The sequence below is a fragment of the Chelonia mydas genome, chromosome 8 (genome assembly GCF_015237465.2).
Source record: "Chelonia mydas isolate rCheMyd1 chromosome 8, rCheMyd1.pri.v2, whole genome shotgun sequence".
Taxonomy (NCBI): domain Eukaryota; kingdom Metazoa; phylum Chordata; order Testudines; family Cheloniidae; genus Chelonia; species Chelonia mydas.
Window position 1 is genome coordinate 42,701,066 of NC_057854.1, and position 19,689 is coordinate 42,720,754.

Consider the following 19,689-nt stretch of genomic DNA (forward strand, 5'->3'; position numbering starts at 1 on the left):
GATCAGCAGTAATAAATTCTGTTCCATATTCAAGATACATATCCTGATAAGTTACTAAACACAGTGAGTAAATGCAATAATTATAATTTTGTAGAGCCATCGTTCTGAAAATCTGTCAGTACAACAAAAAAACATTACACCCCTTTGCATGTGGTGTTTATGGTTTCATACCAGAACAGCAAGATCTCATATACAAATCATATTAGGTCAGCTGAATTTCCAAATGAAATACCTCAAAAACCTCAATCTTTTGATAGATGGTAGCTTATTTTAAATGATAAAAACTATATTAGTGCAATGGTATGGTATATTTTTGCATCCAGAGGGGCCAGGAAATATATAATAATGGTGCACACAGCAGCTGCAACTTGCCCCCTTTGTGCATATATAGTGTTTTCTGTGACCATGTGTTAACTACTAAGCATTAACATATATGTGTAATGGAGCACTGTTACAAGGCATTTAGAACTTTATCTTTCAATTATGCAGAACACAGAGCACTGTTATTGCTACTCTGCACTTAATTCACACTGTAGTGCCTAGGTATCAGAGCACATATAATATCATTAATGGTTATGCACTGAATACTAGGGCTCAAATCCATCCTTAGATGCATGCAGCTTTAATTGCAGCTCTGTAAAAACATCACAGAGCAGAATTTGGCCTAACATCTTAAAAAAATATGTACTTCTATCCTCAGGGACCTTAGATTTATATCTGGCCCCGTTTACTTGTGAAATCATAGACTTTAAGGTCAGAAGGGACCATCATGATGATCTGGTCTGACCTCCTGCACATTGCAGGGCACAGAACCTTACCCACCCATTCCTATAATAGGCACAGAACCTCTGGCTGAGTTACTGAAGTCCTCAAATCATGATTTAAACACTTCAAGTTACAGAGAATCCACCATTTACACTAGTTTAAACCTACAAGCAACCCGTGCCCCATGCTGCAGAGGAAGGTGAAAAGCCCCCATGGTCTCCACCAATCTGACCCGGGGGAAAATTCCTTCACAGCCCCAAAGATGGTGATCAGTTAGACCCTGAGCATGTGGGTGAAACAGACAACTGGGAAAGATTTCTCTGTAGTAACTCAGAGCCCTCCCTATCTAATGTCCCATTACTGGCCATTGGAGATATTTGCTGCTATGAGTCGCAGATCACCCATATGCTATTGTAGCATCAGTTGTTTTACAGTCACCAGCTGTGCAGAGCCCTTTATGATGGTGAAAGAATTAGTTGGATTCTCTTCTGACTTGCATATCATCAAAAAAATTATTCTCTTGAGACCCAAGCATAATCTCTGTTGGGGGTGGTGCTGTACAGTACAAAAAACAAAACGAAAAAAACAGCTTGATTTGCAGATCCCAGTTTGACCCTGCAGTTCCGGGGAGGGGGGAGGAGAGATGACAGTCCCACATCAGGAAGATACCTTTGTAAGTGGCACCATTGTTGTGGACCTCAGTAGAGGCCAAGGACTTGAATCGGCCATGAAGCACAAACTGCCCTCTTTTGTTCCAGGTCAGGATTGAGGCACATTTAAAATGGGCAGTGTGTAGTAAAAGAGTTCTTCACTGCTGCACATGCAGAACCTAATCAATGCTACATGAAGGACTTCAGTCTCCAGGTTTTCAGTAAGGCATCTTCCACTAGTGATACATTCATTTAAAAAACAAAACAAAAACTCATTAAAGTCTTATGGTTGTAGTGCCATATATAGTCATTAAAGCAGAGAAGGCATCTTCATTCAAACCCTCTTGTTCTGACTCTTAGTACTTTCTGATAAAACTTTCCTTTGGGCTGCAATTTCTCGGGCTCATTTATAGGCTCAGAGACCTTATGGAGGTTCCCAGTGGCTCTATTTCAGTTATCCAAGCATATGACAAAGGTCTTTCACTAGCAGAAGTATTTTGAGTAATTATTTTTCCTTCCACGGCCATCAGCGCTCCCCACTGGGAGTTGCGGCTCTGAGACTTCCCTTTTACAGGCAATGATGCTCAAAGCTGTTGGCAAATTTCAAGTGAGCATGCAAAAATCAAGCTTAAAATGGAAAATCACCTGCAACCTTGACTTTGCAGCGGCTACTGCCTCTTTGTGATTTGGAATTGCTTTAGCTTTGCTGGTTTAATTCAGGCTTTCACTAGTATTTTAAGAAGGGAGAGGATTGTATTTAATTTTCTAATTGTTGCTACTTTTGAAGCTGAAGTTGTGTCCAACACTTTGAATAAAAACACTGAGAGGTGGACATCTTGCATTACATTTCTGTGTGTCTGTATGAGTAACCTGCACTTCTGTTCTTGCCAAGCAGCGCCCAATTAGGAGGACATGAAGAACAAGCTCAGACATGTTCTGATAAATATACAGTGAACCTATCTTGGTGGGGAGAATGGTGAATATGCCAAGCTGCAAGGGAGAGCCAGTCAAAGATTATAACCTTGTGGTCATGGTACATAATCTATTGATTTTCTCAGGATTTTGCATAGAGGGCTGCAGAGGGATATATTTGTATTTACAGGAGTCTACATTTATCTAGATAAAACACTGTACAAAGCTAGTGAACCAGTGTTAATTACAGACCTGGGATTTACTGGTAGGGCATTAATAATAAATAATTCCACTGTGCGTCAGAAGAACTTTTACCTTATGCAAGAGGCTACATTGCTCCTGACACTCAACGTGCAAACTCCGCCACTGGAACCGCAGCCTGCCATTTAACCACTGGAGATATCTGACATCCACTTCTCTTTTCAAACAAGGTTCAAGTGCTATTTCGGTCCTATCCTTCCAGCTGTTAGAGAGATTATCTTCACACTAAAAGCAGAAGATAGCAACAAAATGGTTTAAATCACTATCTACATTTCCAAGTCATTAAGCAGTAAATAGCAAGCAGGATGAATAGGACAAACACCAGCCAAAAAAAATAATCAGCACCAGAAAAGAAAATAATCCCCTGAAAATTAACAGGACCTTTCTGAACCTATGGTGGGTATGCCCTAAAATAATAGTATTTTGGAGGAAAGTAAAAAGAATTTTGAAGGTAACTAAAGACAGGCTACCCACAGAACACAGTGATTCTACTAGGTTACAGCCTTAGAGGCCCAGCTAAGGTGAGCTTGGCTGAAGTGGAATTAGAGGCCCACAAACCTTAACCCTTAAGTCACTGCCTCATCCTTTTATCTAGAGTGACTCTACTGCCCTGACATAGACTGCCTCGTGCCTGTATTCTGAATGACGAAGGGGTGATTTTAGTGGAAACGAGATTTTTATCATTTTCCAACTTGCTCCAAAATCAACAGGCTTCTGCCAACTGAAACATAGAACATGTCCTGAAACTGATCAAATGTAGTTTTCAAAAGTTAATCACATTACATAAAGACCAAAAGAGAAACGCTATCAAGTTGTGTGTAAAGCCTCACTTCACTCTGCCAAAAATGCTATCAGGCAAAAACAAAGTACTTGCATGGTTCCTACTTGACAGGCTGATTGTCCCTTCCTCCCTGTCTCCAAGGCAGAAGTTTTCATGTGAAAACCAAAGAAATCACATTTAACTGCATGCAAGGAAACAACCCAATTCTCCAGAATAGCACAGCGCATTCCTATAAGAAAAATTCTTTGGAAGAAAAAGCTTTCTCCATCCAAAATTTGTATCCAGTGTAGTTGTTGAGTATCTTGAGCAACAGGAAAACCAGAAAGAAATCAATTATCTTCTGTCTTATGGTCAGTGTGGCAACCACCTGATTAAGTATTGCACCCTGATGTCAGCCCAGTCAGCTAGAGGAGCTGAGTCAGTGACCTCACCAAGGGACTTGTGTCTTGCCCTTCTCAGCCCTTGCAGGCAAGTTCAGCATCTTCTCCCAGCTCTGTTTTGCCTTCTACCAAAAGAAAAGGAGGCAGCATCTAACAGAAGATTATTTCAATCCATCAACCTCTGTGTTCTGGATCCTGTACGCTCCCCATTGTTCCACCTCTACCATATGTTGAAAGAAAAGTTGAAGCCTCAGCTTTACCAGGAGGAGCATTAGCTGGTGACCCTGGGATCCTGAATGCTCCCTTCACCTGGAGAAGTGGGTCAAATTTTGAATCTATGACTATTCACTTCCTACAGTTTCTTCCTGCAAGGGAAGTTGGCTGCACTCAATATTTCCCTCACCCTTGCTTTTTAAATTAGCAAGGATTAGAACCACTTGTTAGGGGGCTTATTCCTTCACCTGCTCACTTCCCTGGTCCTTCTCACATGAACAGAGAGCAACAATACCCGAAGTTCAAAGGTGCAAACAATTCAATGTTTATTGTGGTGAACTTCCAGCAAGCATGATTCCAGTTTGCTTCCTTAGTGTCCCCCTTCCCAGCTCTGACACCACAGAGCCTGGCCTGGTGTTCCCATTCCCCCCCTTAGTAAAACATGATTCCAATTCCCCCACCCCCATTTCCTGTTCCCATTCCCCCTCCTTACTTCCTGATTGACTGCAGACTATATAGTAAAACTTGAGTTCTGCTTAGCTATACCGTAACCAATTATTTTACTGAAATTTAACTAACCAATCCTAACATATTGTAACATGATTATTTAACCAATTATATCCCACCACCTTAATTGGTTTACACCAAGCAAAATGAATTATACAGCAGACAGAAACAATCACAGAATCAGACAGAGATTATACAGACAAACAATAGGGAAATGGGGACTACAGTGATAGAACAAAGAAATGAGGATTTCACATCCCAGCTATTGATAAGTGAGCTCTTGCTATACAGGATGCTATCAAACTAAGTTTTCTTTAAATCTTCTAGGCTCTTCCCTTTCTCTGGAGGTGATAGGAATACAATCCTGTCTTGATAATGCCTAACAGTCCAACAGCACCATATTTTAATGTGACTAGTTTGGAATGTAAGGATGTGACCATACGCTTCCCAGCTTATGGCTGCCTCTTCTATTTAGCCAAAGGCCTTAGCTTAAGAACGGGGCCTCAGACTGTCACAGTCAGAGAAGACCGTTACACAGGCAGACAGTGATTTTGATTCTTTCTTTTATACTTCTATAATTAGCTAAATGATAAACATATACCTAAATTCTTAAAGTATAGGCCTTTACAGGCAGACCTGCATATCTATACCCTAACACCACTGTCAAGGTTCCTTCCCCACTCTGAACTCTAGGGTACAGATGTGGGGACCTGCATGAAAACCTCCTAAGCTTACTTTGACCAGCTTAGGTTAAAACTTCCCCAAGGTACAAACTATTTTACCCTTTGCCCTTGGACTTCCACTGCCACCACCAAATGTCTGAATGGGTTTATTTTATTAGGAAAGAGCCCAAAATCCTCCCAACCCTTGCACACCACTTCCTGGGGAAGGTTTGGTAAAAATCCTCACCCATATGCATAGATGACCATAGACCCAAACCCTTGGATCTTAAGAACAATGAAAAAAGCATTCAGTTCTTACAAAAAGAATTTTAATAGAAGAAACAGTAAAAAGAATCACCTCTGTAAAATCAGGATGGTAAACACCTTACAGGGTAATTAGATTCAAAACATAGAGAATCCCTCTAGGCAAAACCTTAAGTTACAAAAAAGACACAAAGACAGGAATATCCATTCTATTCAGCACAGCTTATTTTCTCAGCCATTTAAAGAAATCATAATCTACCGCATATCTAGCTAGATTACTTACTAAGTTCTAAGACTCTATTCCTGTTCTGTCCCCGGCAAAAGCATCACACAGACAGACCTCTTTGTTTCTCCTTCCCTCCAGTTTTTGAAAGTAGCTTGTCTCCTCATTGGTCATTTTGGTCAGGTGCCAGTGAGGTTATCCTAGCTTCTTAACCCTTTACAGGTGAAAGGGTTTTTCCTCTGGCCAGGAGGGATTTAAAGGTGTTTACCCTTCCCTTTATATTTATGACAACCACTAACAGACCCATCAAGGTTTACTTAAAAAACAAAGCTACATGCAGAAACAATCTGATGGATGTGTTTGCCCAGCCCTTTCCTCCCCAGGTAACCCCTCTTAAAGGAACAGAGTCCACAACCTGAAAAAGGCTGGAAAAGAAGAGGGGGAAGTGGTGAGACACCACTCTGATTTCCTCTCCACTCCAGCCTCAGCCTGGAAAGGTGCAAGAGGAGAAAACAAGATGACCTTGACTACAACTGACAGAAATGTGAGAAATTAGAGCACCACTAGCCATTTTCCAGAAGCAGTTGAATTGGCTGTCTCTCCATGCTCCCCCTTTGCATAGCCTCCCTGATGTGGGTGTGTTTGGGGGCGAGGTGGAAAGAGGAGAAGCTGCAGGGGTTTCGTTAGCCCCACTATTTTCCCTTCAAACCCACTTCAATCAAAAGTTCTACCACCACAGGAGACAATGTTGCCACATGTGCTCCATGTGGGTATGATAATTCTGCCACCTACCCCTTGCTGCAGGGCTCCCTGTGGATTATTCTGCTACTGCTGCCCCCTGCCTCCCTCGTGCAGATGACGACTGTGCCACATCATCTTTCTGACTCATTTCAACCAACACAACTGCAGCATGCAAATTAACTAGGGAGGAACGATGATTGATTATCTCTGATGTCACAATTACGATGCTTAAGATTAAGACCTGAGCTTTTGACATGGCTTGGACTAATAGTATAATTAGATACAATAATCATTAATAATTAAGCTTAATTACAACAAATTCTTCAAAGGAGTAATGAAGATGTGTGCATGTGAGAATATTTGGGCCTTCAGAAACTGTGGTTCTGCACCTGACGAGAGCCTCACCCCCCATCCCCGCAAATAATGTCACCCCAAGATAAGTTTCTTTATAGGGGGCCATTTTAAAGTGTTTTCTCTGCTGAAGTTAAGACCCCATTTTGAGAAAGCACTTAAGCAGGTGCTTATATCCCACTGACTCCAATGAGATTTAAGCATATGTGCTTTCCTGAATCAGAGCCTTCACTGTTAACAAGTAACATCTTATAAAAAAAATTCAACTGGTCCATGAAGGGTGAATGTATTTTCAATTTCAGGCCTAAATTAAAACTGTAAATTGTAAAATAAAGAGATTTTAGTCCGGTCTTAAATATAAATTTCAACACAACCTTGACAGGTGAATTAACCACAATGCAAATTTAACTTAACCTCAGCTACTAAGATGCCCCCGTAATACTGTACAGGTGTATATTTATTAATGAAAATGAAAAAAGGTGGTCTGACTGCATGGCAACCTACTAGACCTATTGTGGGTCTTTCCCCTGTTCTCTGGTTCAACTATAAGTGCTTACTATGGAAACAGACAGACATCCTCCTTTTGCCAATAAGGAAATGCAGTCACCTTCCCTGGATCCCACTTGTCCAGAAGTTCAAGGCTGTTGCCTCTTTAGATAAGTTTGCCAAGAGTTATTTAGTAAACAGAACAGCTGCCTATGGATCACATGGTTTTGCAACATTAGCAGAGGCTACTGAACTATGAAATTGTGTAAAAACAGCAGTGCAGTTCAACTTGACAATGCAAACAATTAGCTTGGGGAAAACCCATAGCTGTATATAACATATTAAAGCATCAAATGTATATGCTGCCAAGGAGCTATATCCTCAAACCCACTGGGTTACAAACCCTTATACTAGATTCTGCCTTCCCTGTTATTTACTGTTCAAGTCTTTACAAAGGACTTGTATTAGAGATTTCAGAACACCATTCATGATGCTCCCAAGAGGTTTACCTCAGAAAAGAACAGTATTAGATTTAATTGCCTTGCAAGTCCAGTGACAGAAACACCACCTGGAGCTAAATGTTATTGTAGCAACTTGTTTTATTAATATTAAAATAAGAAAGCCATTGCACTTTTCAACAGAAGCTTTCTATTCCTAGTATTTATTTCTCACCTACTTTATGAAACGTCTAGGCCTGCTACGGAATACGTAGCCTGACATAAGTAAACAAGAAAAGGAAGAGAGCCCTTGGATATTAGACTGTGATCTCAATTTCAGTCCCATCTCTAATATCTAGGGTTATTTACTGCTCTCTCACAGACAGAAATCACTAAAATGCTGACCCCAGCTAAAGCCTTTGCTTCTAATATCACTTTGCATTTATCTAATTCTATCTAGCAATAGGCATTCATGCAAATTCAGTACTGTATGCTGAATGGGCAGAGCATTCTGTCAGCAACACAGAAAACATAGCAACGGCAGCCACTGAGCACTCAAACTATCCTTCCCCAAGCGGAACTGCACCAAAATAGCTACAGGGAAACTTCCCTTCAATCACATATCAGAAAAGCTTTTTCCCAATAAAATGAAGTGTTTGATAGAACGAACATTTCTCTTTACTTACTCTGATGGATGCTCAGGGAAAAAAAAAAGACTCATTCACCCAAACTATGGAATGGTGCCGCCTGTGTACAGCAACGAAGTTGCATCAAAGCACGTCAATCCGCTCACCAGACCTTTTAAGTCTTCTCTAATTGACCAATACAGCATTTGTCTAATCCTTGAATACTAGACTATCTAGAAATAACTGGGATGCCTGTGATGAGGGCAACTGTCCAACAGAATCTCAAATGAGGTCCTTAGTCTCACCCTCATTTAATATTACACTTCTGGAACATCTTCTGCCTCAAAACTGGAAGGTGCTGTTACAGGACCTCGCAGTCTATTTATTGGTGGGTTCACAAACATACACAACCCTGTAAAAATGACAACTGGCACTTGTCCATTAAACAAAAGATCCCCATCTGTGTCCTGCTGTAAGCAGCTCACCTCCTGTTACTGGAAGGGCTATTCTATTCACACGCACAGAGATATAAAGCTGGCCCTCTCAGGATTACTTTCTGCACCAGAGACACTTCCCATATGAAAGGAACCATGCCCCTTTTAGAGTTCTCTGGATGCCAGGAAGATTTATAGTGACTTGGCTGGATCTAAATATATTTTGTGCCTGCACAACACAGCATTAAACCCGTCAGTAACCACAGGCAGATAACAGCATGTCACCCCAGGCAGAAGTGTAGAGAGTCTTTGAATCAGGACCTTCATTTTCTTTGTAGCGGAAAAAAAAAAAAAAATCTTTACAATGATAAAAACATAAGCCACCTCAAAAGCTGGAGATGCCCTAATGCTTTAAACCACCTTAAATGTTTACAGCAGCATAAGCACTTAAACTGGCAACAAAGTACAGTGTCACTTATGAAACAACTTCAGCCATCTTTAGCCCTTAAAAATGACTGGTGACTACTGATGAGTTGAAAGGTGACCACTGAATAGATGCATATTTAGATTATTGCTCATGCATGTACTTAGTACTAATGAACACTCATAGTTAATGACTTTCCTGTGTCCATGCACAGTAATCAATTATTAATTGGCCTAGCTGATATCCAACTGAACTGTTTTCACATGTTGCCATGGAAATTTTTCTCAATCAGAATGATTTACATGCCAACGTTTTGAAGTTCAGCCATTCAAGTTTCACAGGAACGTGTGTGACAATTATTTTTTACCTCCACTGTCCCTCTGCTCAAAAATGAATTTTGCTGTTACACCTCCCTTCCCCACCAAAAAAACCCTCACCACACCATTGGGAAGAGACAAAGCAGTCCCCTTGGTCTATGGAAAATCAAAGAACAGTGGTGTTACTAGAGCAGGCTATAAGGGAAATAAAACAACAAGGCCTTCAATTATATAAATTGTTCATCACAGAACAATGTACATTTCAACATGGACAATTATATTTGCAGATAGGAAGTAATACGCAATATGGGAAGTGTTTCTTAGTGCTAATTATTCAAGGTGGGGTGCTAAGAAATTGGTGCCCTGGCCCTGAGGTGTAGGACTCTGGAATTGTCATGCCCCTGTTATCTACACCTTGTCCCAGTGGGCCCCCTAATCAAATGCTGCCCAACATTTTAAGGTCAGGCTTGACAAAGCCCTGGCTGGGATGATTTAATTGGGGATTGGTCCTGCTTTGAGCAAGGGGTTGGACTAGATGACCTCCTGAGGTCCCTTCCAACCCTGATATTCTATGATTCTAACATCCAACTCTGCATTACCTTTACTTTTCACACTAGAAATTGTTGCAAGATACAACAGATTCAGGGAGATCCCAAGGGACTCGAGGTAATCTGCCTTACAATACACTGTTGTCTGCAGCACTGCACGGAAACCTCTGCATTGTATGGCAGCATCACATTTTCCTGTATTTTTCCTTACCTTTCTAATTCACAGATATCACATCTTCACATTTCCACAGCTTTTCCATCAGTAAACCTATTGTGTTGGTAAAATGGCATATTCTTCAACCTCATCCTTTATAAGCAATGGGAAATTCAAAGACCTCTGCTCTCCGCATTGCTGTAAAAACAAGGCTGAGATGCTCTTTTGTGACTGTGAGCTGCCATCTGTTGGTGAATTAAGGAATCCAAGGATAGCTGCCTCGTTGTTTGCTACTGGCTTTACGCAGTAAAGGTGCAGAATTCATCCAAAGGTGAACCTTCTGCTCCCATATACATACACAAACAACTAGCTACCTTCTTCAGATACCACCAGGGTGAATTAAAAAAAAAAGTTTTTTTTTTAAAATAAAAAATAAATCTGATTTTTTTGATAAAATGCTTTTTGATGAAAAAACCTATCTAAACATAGTTTTAATTAAAATAGCTCAAAGACATCTCATCATGGAATAGGGATTATAAATTCTAATTCTATAGTATGAGACAATATATTAATGTAATGTTTAAGAAAAGTTTTGTAAATGAGTTCCAACCGTTCATGGATTAGGGACTCAATCTTCTGAGATTCCAGGGGCTTCTGCATAAATTATTTAGGTTAATCTTTCTGTCTATCCAATGAGACTCAGTGCTCAGTCTAGAAGATACCATCAGAGGTGCTTAGTTTTGCAATTCTCAAACTGGATTGGTGTCTCCAGAGATAACATGCTTGTTAACAGCAAAAATGTTTCTAAATAAATCAATAAATAATATATAGAGGTGAGAAATAACAGACCTCAACCCTATTGTCCCTCTGCAAATTTGTGTACACAGTCAATCCCTTACCTCTCTCTAAAAGTTCAAAGTTTCAAAAAGTTCAATGAATAGAAGATTGTTGGGGGTGGAACAGATCTGGACAAGGAGAAGAAGTCTAGAGATAAATGTGAGAAGGGAGAGACAGGCAGTAGAAACAAAAGTGAAACTGTTTGAGCAGCATATTCCAGAATTCTTGAGGTCTTTCTGAGTGTAGCCTTCATTGATCTGAGATCTACCATACCACTCTTTCACTAGAAGGGAAATCCTATAATGGCAGCAGGCCATAAAAGAGACCCAGTTGGGGAACATTTTAATGAAGTTCCTCTACCTGTGGGTAGAGGAAACAGTGCAACAAAGAAATGCAAGGCCTGGTCTCCCTGAATGAAACATCATGAGAAGTGTTTCTTCGTAGGAGGAAGCTGCTTTGAAGATGATGAAAGGAACATGTCTGAACATGCAGGATCTTCAGGTTGGTAAACTTTTTTATTTCATACTTCTTTCTTAAAGGACTGTGTCTTCCTTCTGGATTATTCTTGAATTCTCACGTTTGAGCAAAAAATATAGTTGTTACTCTATGATACTATCATTTTAGATGCAGTTGTAATAAAAAATAAAGAGCTGAGATAGGCAGATCTTCCTTTTACAATTTCACCTTTAAAGTATTACTGAGTATCAGTGAATGCAATCGGTAAAACTAAATGAGCAGTAAGTTAATAATAATTAACTAACTGCATCGACTTATTTTGTTCAGGAGAATCCATCCTTAACATACAGGATTCTTAAGACAATCCACCTTCAAGATCACCGTCATTTTCTACAGTTTCAGAGTTCTCTGCTAATGATAGTGTTTCAGTCACATCATGTATGTCACATAACCACAGTATATGACCTGTAGCAAAAAGAAAAAAAAACTCCATCATCCAGAAACAACCACAGTTAAGTTTGTGATAAGAACCAGCAGATTACAAAAAGAGGTAATTGATGAAAAAATTTCCCCGTTTGTTTAAGCAACAAACTCTCCTCTCCGTACGATTGAGAACCCACACTTCATTAATATGGTTCAGTCATTAAGACCAGGATACAGTCCACCCAACAGAGCAGATGTTGCAGGCAAATTGCTGGATAAAGTGTATGAAAGAGAAATTGAGCATTGTGCAAAACGACTAGAGGGTGAAACTGTTAACCTGAGTCTTGATGGTTGGAGCAATGTCCACAATGATCCTGTTATATGTGCTTGTGTGACAACAGAAGAAGGGAATGTCTTCCTTACAGAAACAATTGCTATATCAGGAAATGCACACACAGCAGAATACTTATAAGTAGCAGCAGTAAAAGCTATAACAAACTGTGAAAACAAATTCAAAGGTCTAGTAGGCAGCTTGGTCACAGACAATGCTGCAAATGTATACAAGATGAGAAGAAATTTAGAAGAGAGTCCCAAACTAACAACATACGGTTGCAGTGTTCATTTGATGCACCTCCTAGCCAAAGACTTCAGTGTTCCAGAAATAAAGACTAATGATGTTGAAATTGCAAAGTACTTCCGTAACAACCACTTTGCAGCAGCTGCTCTGTAAAAAGTGGGAGGAATCAAGCTAACTCTCCCACAAGACGTGCGATGGAACTCAGCAGTGGATTGTTTTGAGCACTACATCAAGAACTGGCCTAACCTGATGACAGTTTGTGAACAAAATCATGAAAAAATAGATGGCACTGTCACAGCCAAAGTTCTCAACGTTGGGCTTAAGAGAAATGTTGAACACATGCTGACTACCCCTGAAGCCAACCATAATAAACTTCAGAGCTAAGGCTGAACCATTCAAGAAATATATGTTTGCTGATGATGTTTTAAAGAAAGTCACATCAGTGACTTGGTAGAAGTCACTTAAGCACTTGGATTTAGAGACTGTTGAAGTGATAATCTCATTAACTGCAGTAGCTTCTTCTGCCGGTGTAGAAAGAATATTTTCTTCCTTTGGACTAATTCATTCCCAATTGAGAAATTGGTTGGGACCTGAAAAAGCAGGAAAGCTTGTTTTTCTTTTCCAGATTATGAACAAACAGGAAAATGAGGGTGAAGACGACTGAGTTAGCTGCAGAAGCCAATATTTTACATTTCTCATGTTGACCTGGCTGACAGTCCATTTAATGTGTTTTGTTTTTTTTAATATTTCATTTAACTATTTTAGTTAAAAACAGTTTTAACAAAAACAAACCTGATTTTAAAAAACTTACATGTTTAACTAAATTCAAAAATTCATATGCTTGTTTTGTTAAAATATTATATGTTTGCTATTGAAGAAAAAAATCCAGAATCCATAACATTGTTGTTTTAGTTAAATAAAACAATTTAAATGTCTGTTTGGTGATGTCCTCCTCCTAATACAGATTGGCAAGAAAATCCTCTAAATATTAATGATTAACCTGTTGAATTGGAAATAGTTCACCTCCCAATGACATCATAAATATCTGCTTTAATTACCTTTGGTAAATGAAATAACCAAACAATCATTCATTTTCTGATACAGCTGTAAAACTAATCTGAAAAGTTACAAAATAAATCACTTTAAAGATGTATAGTGTGTACCTTCTAAAAATGAAACCTACATCTGACTCTGAGTTGTGAAGAATATGTATTAAGGTTATAACAACCAACAACAATGCACTTTTATGTAGAAATCCATGATTAAATCGAGTCTTCCTGACTAGTGATTTAAATCATGATTTAAATCAAATCCACCCTGGATACCACTGACACATTTCCAACAGAAAGGAGGAACTCTGAGCATGGCTGTCTCCTGCATGCATCTTTTCTGTTAACCAATGGACTTGATTGTAGCAGTGCTGTTGTATATATGCTGGTCCCGAGACATTAGAGAAAGAAGGTGGGTGAGACAATATCTTTTATTGGACCAACTTTTTTTTGGACTTGATTGGAATTTTCTTACATAGAACAGAACAAAAAACACCAAGGCTTGTCTACACAGAGCACTCATGTGGGCCTCTGATCTTGCCCTAATGTAACAGGACATCAGCAGACAAAGGTCCCCTCCTCAGAGCGAAGCTTCAAAGGCTGAGCTCTTACATAACCAGAGAGGATATATTTGCGTACACCTCGCCCTATAGTGAGAAACTCGTTTAATTTTTAAATTTCATTCTTGTCTGACACACTGTTTCACAGTCATCTGAAGTTCAATACACTTCCCAGGGTTTTTGTTAGTCATGTCTCCCCCTTAGAGATGTTACACACAATCCCCCAATACATAAATATTTTCATTTTTAATACAATGAACTCCTAACATTTAAACTTTATTCAACAAGGCTTGTCCAGGATATTACAGGAAACTGCTATATCTGTCACAAAACATCCCTTACCATGATGGCATCACTGCCTGCCCCAAATATCTACAAGACAATAGGCAACACTCAGATAGCCACCCCAACCACATCACCAAATTCATCCATTTCATTCTCTGCATAACTACATTTAACAGCAAATGCTTTGTACAAACCATGGGAATAACCATGGGTACTAGGCGGATTCCCCAGTATACCAACCTCTTCATGGGCTGCCTCAAGGATGAATTTCTGGAAAAATGCACCAGGAAACCAATGATATTCTGAGATACATTGATGATATTTTGATCTTCTGAACACAACAAACTCCACCACAGGTTTCCACCAATCACCATGTAACCACCAAACTCTCTCTTCGGGCATGGCTACACTTGCAGATGTAGACCACTTTGAGTTAAACCAGCCTTTGGAGAGCGCAGTAGGGAAAGCACTGCAATCTGTCCACACTGACAGCTTCAAGAGCACTGGCGTGGCCAGATTTGCAGCGGCATTGGGAGCAGTGCATTATGGTCAGCTATCCCAGCATGCAAGTGACTGCAACATGCTTTTCAAATGGGGGGGGGGGGTGGAGTGTGTTGTGTGTATGTGGGGGAAGAGAGTGGATTTGTGGGGGGCTGAGAGCATGTCAGCATGCTGTCTTGTAAGTTCAGACAGCCGCAGACCCCCCCCCTTCTTCCCCTCACCTCCCTCTCTCACACACACACACACACACACACACACAAACAGCATTCCACAGTAATGGTTGCTTTGTCTCAGAGCAGATAAGCATGCCGGCTGTCAGAAACTGAGCTTTCAAAGGGCATATCCGCATTCCTACAGTGATTCAAAAACAATGACAAGAGAGGCCACTTGACTTAAGGGGATTATGGGACGTTTCCGGAGGCCGATCAGAGCACAGTAATGCAACACCTCGTTCACACTGACACCCAGGAATTGTAGCCAAGGAGCAGCAAACGTTATTCCACTTGCTGAGGTACAGTACCAGGAGCGCTCTAGCTGCGGAGTCAGAGCGCTCTACGTGCCTTGCCAGTGTGGACGGGTAGTGAGCTAGGGCGCCCGGGGCTGCTTTAATGCACTCTAACTTTCAAGTGTAGCCAAGCCCTTAGAATACTCCCATAACAGCATCAACTTCTTGGACTCCATGATCAGTTTCAACAATCAGCTACAGACAGCTGTATACGAGATCACCACACCTACCTGCACAGATCCAGTAGAACACCAAGCACAACAAGACATCCATTATTTACAGCCAGCTGCTCAGATACTACAGAATACGCTCCAAGGAAAAGTCAGGGATACACACCTTAACACACTTAAAACTGCCTTTGTCAAAAAAGGACACTCCACCAGAGAAGTAGATCCCCTCATGGAACAGCCAACCCAAATACTCCAAGAGAACCTGCTTCAACATGGGGGTAGGGGGGGGACTGTAACCGCACACTCCTAGTTCTCACCTACCATCCCACACTGGAACCCGTATAGGATATCATCAAACAATTACAACCCAAGTTCGATGGGGACCACATCCTGAAAGAAATCTTTCCCAATCCCTCTCTTCTGGCTTTCAAGCAACCCCCCGACCTCACCAAGCTCATCATCAGAAGCAAGCACCCCACAGACCACGGTATATTCAAAGCCGCTCTAGACCACGGTATACTCAAAGCAACCTGCCATAACAGTTGCAAAACCTGCAGACATATGTCCACTGCTATGATAATCAATACCCCCCACAACATACCTTTCAAGATCCACAGGTCCTACAGATGCCTATTACAGGATACACCTCATCCAGCGCATCAAACATCCCAACGACAACTATATGGGTGAAACTAATCATTTTGCTCTTGTCAAGGTTCCTTCCCCACTCTGAACTCTAGGGTACAGATGTGGGGACCTGCATGAAAACCTCCTAAGCTTACTTTTACCAGCTTAGGTTAAAACTTCCCCAAGGTACAAATTAATTTTACCCTTTGCCCTTGGAATTTCCACTGCCACCACCAAACTTTAACTGGATTTACTGGGAAACGTAGTTTGGACACATCTTTCCCCCCAAAATCCTCCCAACCCTTGCACCCCACTTCCTGGGGAAGGTTTGGTAAAAATCCTCACCAATTTGCATAGGTGACCACAGACCCAAACCGTTGGATCTTAGAACAATGAAAAAACATTCAGTTTTCTTACAAGAAGACTTTTAATAGAAGTAAAGGAATCACCTTTGTAAAATCAGGATGGTAGATACCTTACAGGGTAATTAGATTCAAAACACAGAGAGTCCCTCGAGGCAAAACCTTAAGTTACAAAAAAGACACACAGACAGGAATAGTCATTCTATTCAGCACAACTCTTTTCTCAGCCATTTAAAGAAATCATAATCTAACACATACCTAGCTAGATTACCTACTAAAAGTTCTAAGACTCCATTCCTGGTCTATCACCGGCAAAAGCAGCATACAGACAGACACAAACCCTTTGTTTTTCTCCCTCCTCCCAGCTTTTGAAAGTATCTTGTCTCCTCATAGGTCATTTTGGTCAGGTGCCAGCGAGGTTACCTTTAGCTTCTTAACCCTTTACAGGTGAGAGGATTTTTCCTCTGGCCAAGAGGGATTTTAAAGGGGTTTACCCTTCCCTTTATATTTATGACAGCTCTCAAACGAATTATGCTCTCACATCGAAAAATAATAAAAGACAAAAAACATCCTATCACCGGTGAGTGAACACTTTTCACAAAGCGATCACTCCATATCAGATCTCTTAGTCCTCGTCTTCAAAGGACGCCTACACAACACCTTCAAAAGACGAGCCTGGGAACTTAAATTCATAACTCCACTAGACACCAAAAATCATGGGCTCAACCAAGACATTGGTTTTATGGCTCATTACAACAATTTATAACCTACTAACTCTCCTTTGTTCTATGAATGCAGAGGTGCTAATTTCCCACTTCATTTTAACAGATCTCCTGCAATACCTATTAACCCCTAATGCTTAACCATTTGTCCTACCTTATAATCAGCTGTGACTGAGCACTTTTCTGAGCTCTCTGTAGCTTGAAACCTTGTCTCTTCCACCAACAGAAGTTAGTCCAATAAAAGATATTACCATCCTTCAGATGGGGGCTCGTCTGGGATAGAAGCTTGTGAACTGATTGAGGAACTGAGACTGAGATCCAAAAGAGGTGTGGAAGTATAACATTGTATAAGTATAACGTTGTATAAGGGGACATGCTGGATACATTGTATATGAGAGGGCATGCCAAAACATGTTACAAAGTATCTGAGGGAGCACACGTAGGGACAGTTAGCTTTTGAATGGAGAAGCAATTAAGATAGAGCCAGCACATCTAAGAAGCAGGCATCAGAATGGAAGGTGTGAAGGGCAATTAGTTAAGTTAACTGGAAGCTGTTAAAGGAGATTGTTAAGGGTGGCAGGTAATTGAAGATACGTGACTGGTCTCAGGGATCTCGAAGGGTGGTGACTAAAATCTTTTTCTTCTTTTGTCTGTAACTTCTCTGTAACTTGTTCTCCAAAAAACTGTATAAATTAAGAGACACAAGCCCCGCTCGGGGGGCTCACTTCTAAATGTATTAGCAGAGCAGCTTTGCTAATAAAACAGAGTGGTCTGATAAATTGTGAGTCTGAGTCAAACTTTGACAGAGGTGAGTATGTTTAATTTACCACCTCATTAGACTAGGGATAGAAGTCGCTCATCCCCTTTCAGACACATCTTGTTCCCACTTTTTAAAAATGTAAGTGCAAAGGAACCTAGACACATGTAAACCAAGCAGAGGGGTTAACCAGGGGTACCAATTGGGAGGGGAGACGTGTGCAAGAGGGTTATGTACTGTTTAAGGGGTGTGTTACGGAGGACTTGGACAAACCACCAGCAAGAAATTGGCCATGAGTTAAGCCCAGAACTGGCTGGGTATGCGAGTGGTAGGCAGTGCAAACTGGTGGTCCCGTTTCCTCATTGCACGTAACATTGCAAGCCCTGCGGGAGAGTCGCACATCCCCATCAAGGCTAACAGCCGTGGAGATTGAGACCACAGTGTTAAGGGGAGGGAGATGTAAATTGCCAACAAGGTCAGCAGCCAGAGCAATTAACAGCTATGGCATCAAAGGGGGAGATGAAAGTCAGCCCTCGGGAATATCTAGAGTATAAACACATAAAAGCTCGGCAGGCAGCGGTTAAAATAAAACAAACTATGCTGCAGCTGGACCAGAGAAAGAATTGGTTAAATGGTGAAATGACCAAAAAGGTGATAAAGCAGAAATAGTTTTATTGGATATACTCAACATAAAAGAAAAAGAAAATACAACTTTAAAAGCTGAGAATAAGGCACTAAAAGATAAAAGCCCATGCCAGAATGACAACACTCCCTTTAAAATGTATAACTGTCAGGAAACTGGAAAAGATCCCAGCAGGAGAGTCACAATCCCTATGCCTGGGACATGCTCCCAAATCAGAAGAGTGGGAGCTCACACCCAGTTACAGCTCACCATCTGGAGATCTAAGAAATAAAAGCCTGTGTCTATGAAAAGGGATGATTCAGCAAGGAAAGCAGGATCGGGCCCAAACAAGCAGGCAGGCAACAAATAAAAAATTAAAAAGCAGGCTGGAAGCCCTGAGGGCACAGTGGCAGGAGTAAAAAAAAAAAACCACCAAGGAAACAAAGAAAAACTGGTACCAGATGAAGAGCAACCCAAAATACTATGGATCTACTGTCAAAACAAAAATTGTGTTTGTGTTTTATGTTTTGTCTTGTGTTGTTTGTCCTGTTGCTAACATTACTGTGTATTAAAAACTACTGCACTGGAAAAAAAAAATTCCCAAAGTACAGGAATGGGGAATTCAGATCCCTGGACCAATGCTTGGAATGGCGAAATCTGAGTTAACAAAAGGTGTAGTTTTGGGAGATAAGCAAGTGATTTAAAAAAAAAAAAAAACTCAGGTAGCAAAACCATATTAAAAGAAATTAGTTTTAAGGCAAGAATCAAAATAGTCTCATCCATAAGCAGGCAATTTGAGAGTTAAAAAGACCATGGACAGTTAAGGAAGTCCGGAAAGTGCTGGGACTCCTTAATTATTGTAGAATGTATATACCGGAGTACTCAGAGTTGGTGCAACTAATCCAAAAACTTACCAGAGGGGGAAATGACTCAGTAATATGGGGCACAGAACAAGAGGAGGCATTCATAAAGGTAAAGCAAGCTCTAGCCTCCGCCCCTAACTTGGGTTTACCCGATAATGGGAAAGCCGTTCCACCTTTACTGCACCCACAATAAGACTCAAAATGCTGCTGTGCTAACTGGTGCTGAAACCCTGAGGA

At 40.7% G+C, this 19,689-nt stretch overlaps 1 protein-coding gene across 4 annotated transcripts in view; it reads right to left on the bottom strand.

The window, feature by feature from the left end:
• TEDC1 (tubulin epsilon and delta complex 1) overlaps positions 1 to 19,689 on the bottom strand; it is a 156,938-nt gene that overhangs the window by 108,430 nt on the left and 28,819 nt on the right. For 2 of the 4 annotated variants that reach the window (XM_037906314.2, XM_037906316.2), the window contains exon 4: positions 2,643 to 2,813. The exons of the other annotated variants lie outside the window; for them this stretch is intronic. In XM_037906314.2, coding sequence (XP_037762242.1) covers positions 2,643 to 2,813 — 171 coding nt within the window. The remainder of the gene's footprint in view (positions 1 to 2,642; positions 2,814 to 19,689) is intronic. 4 annotated transcript variants of the gene reach the window in all.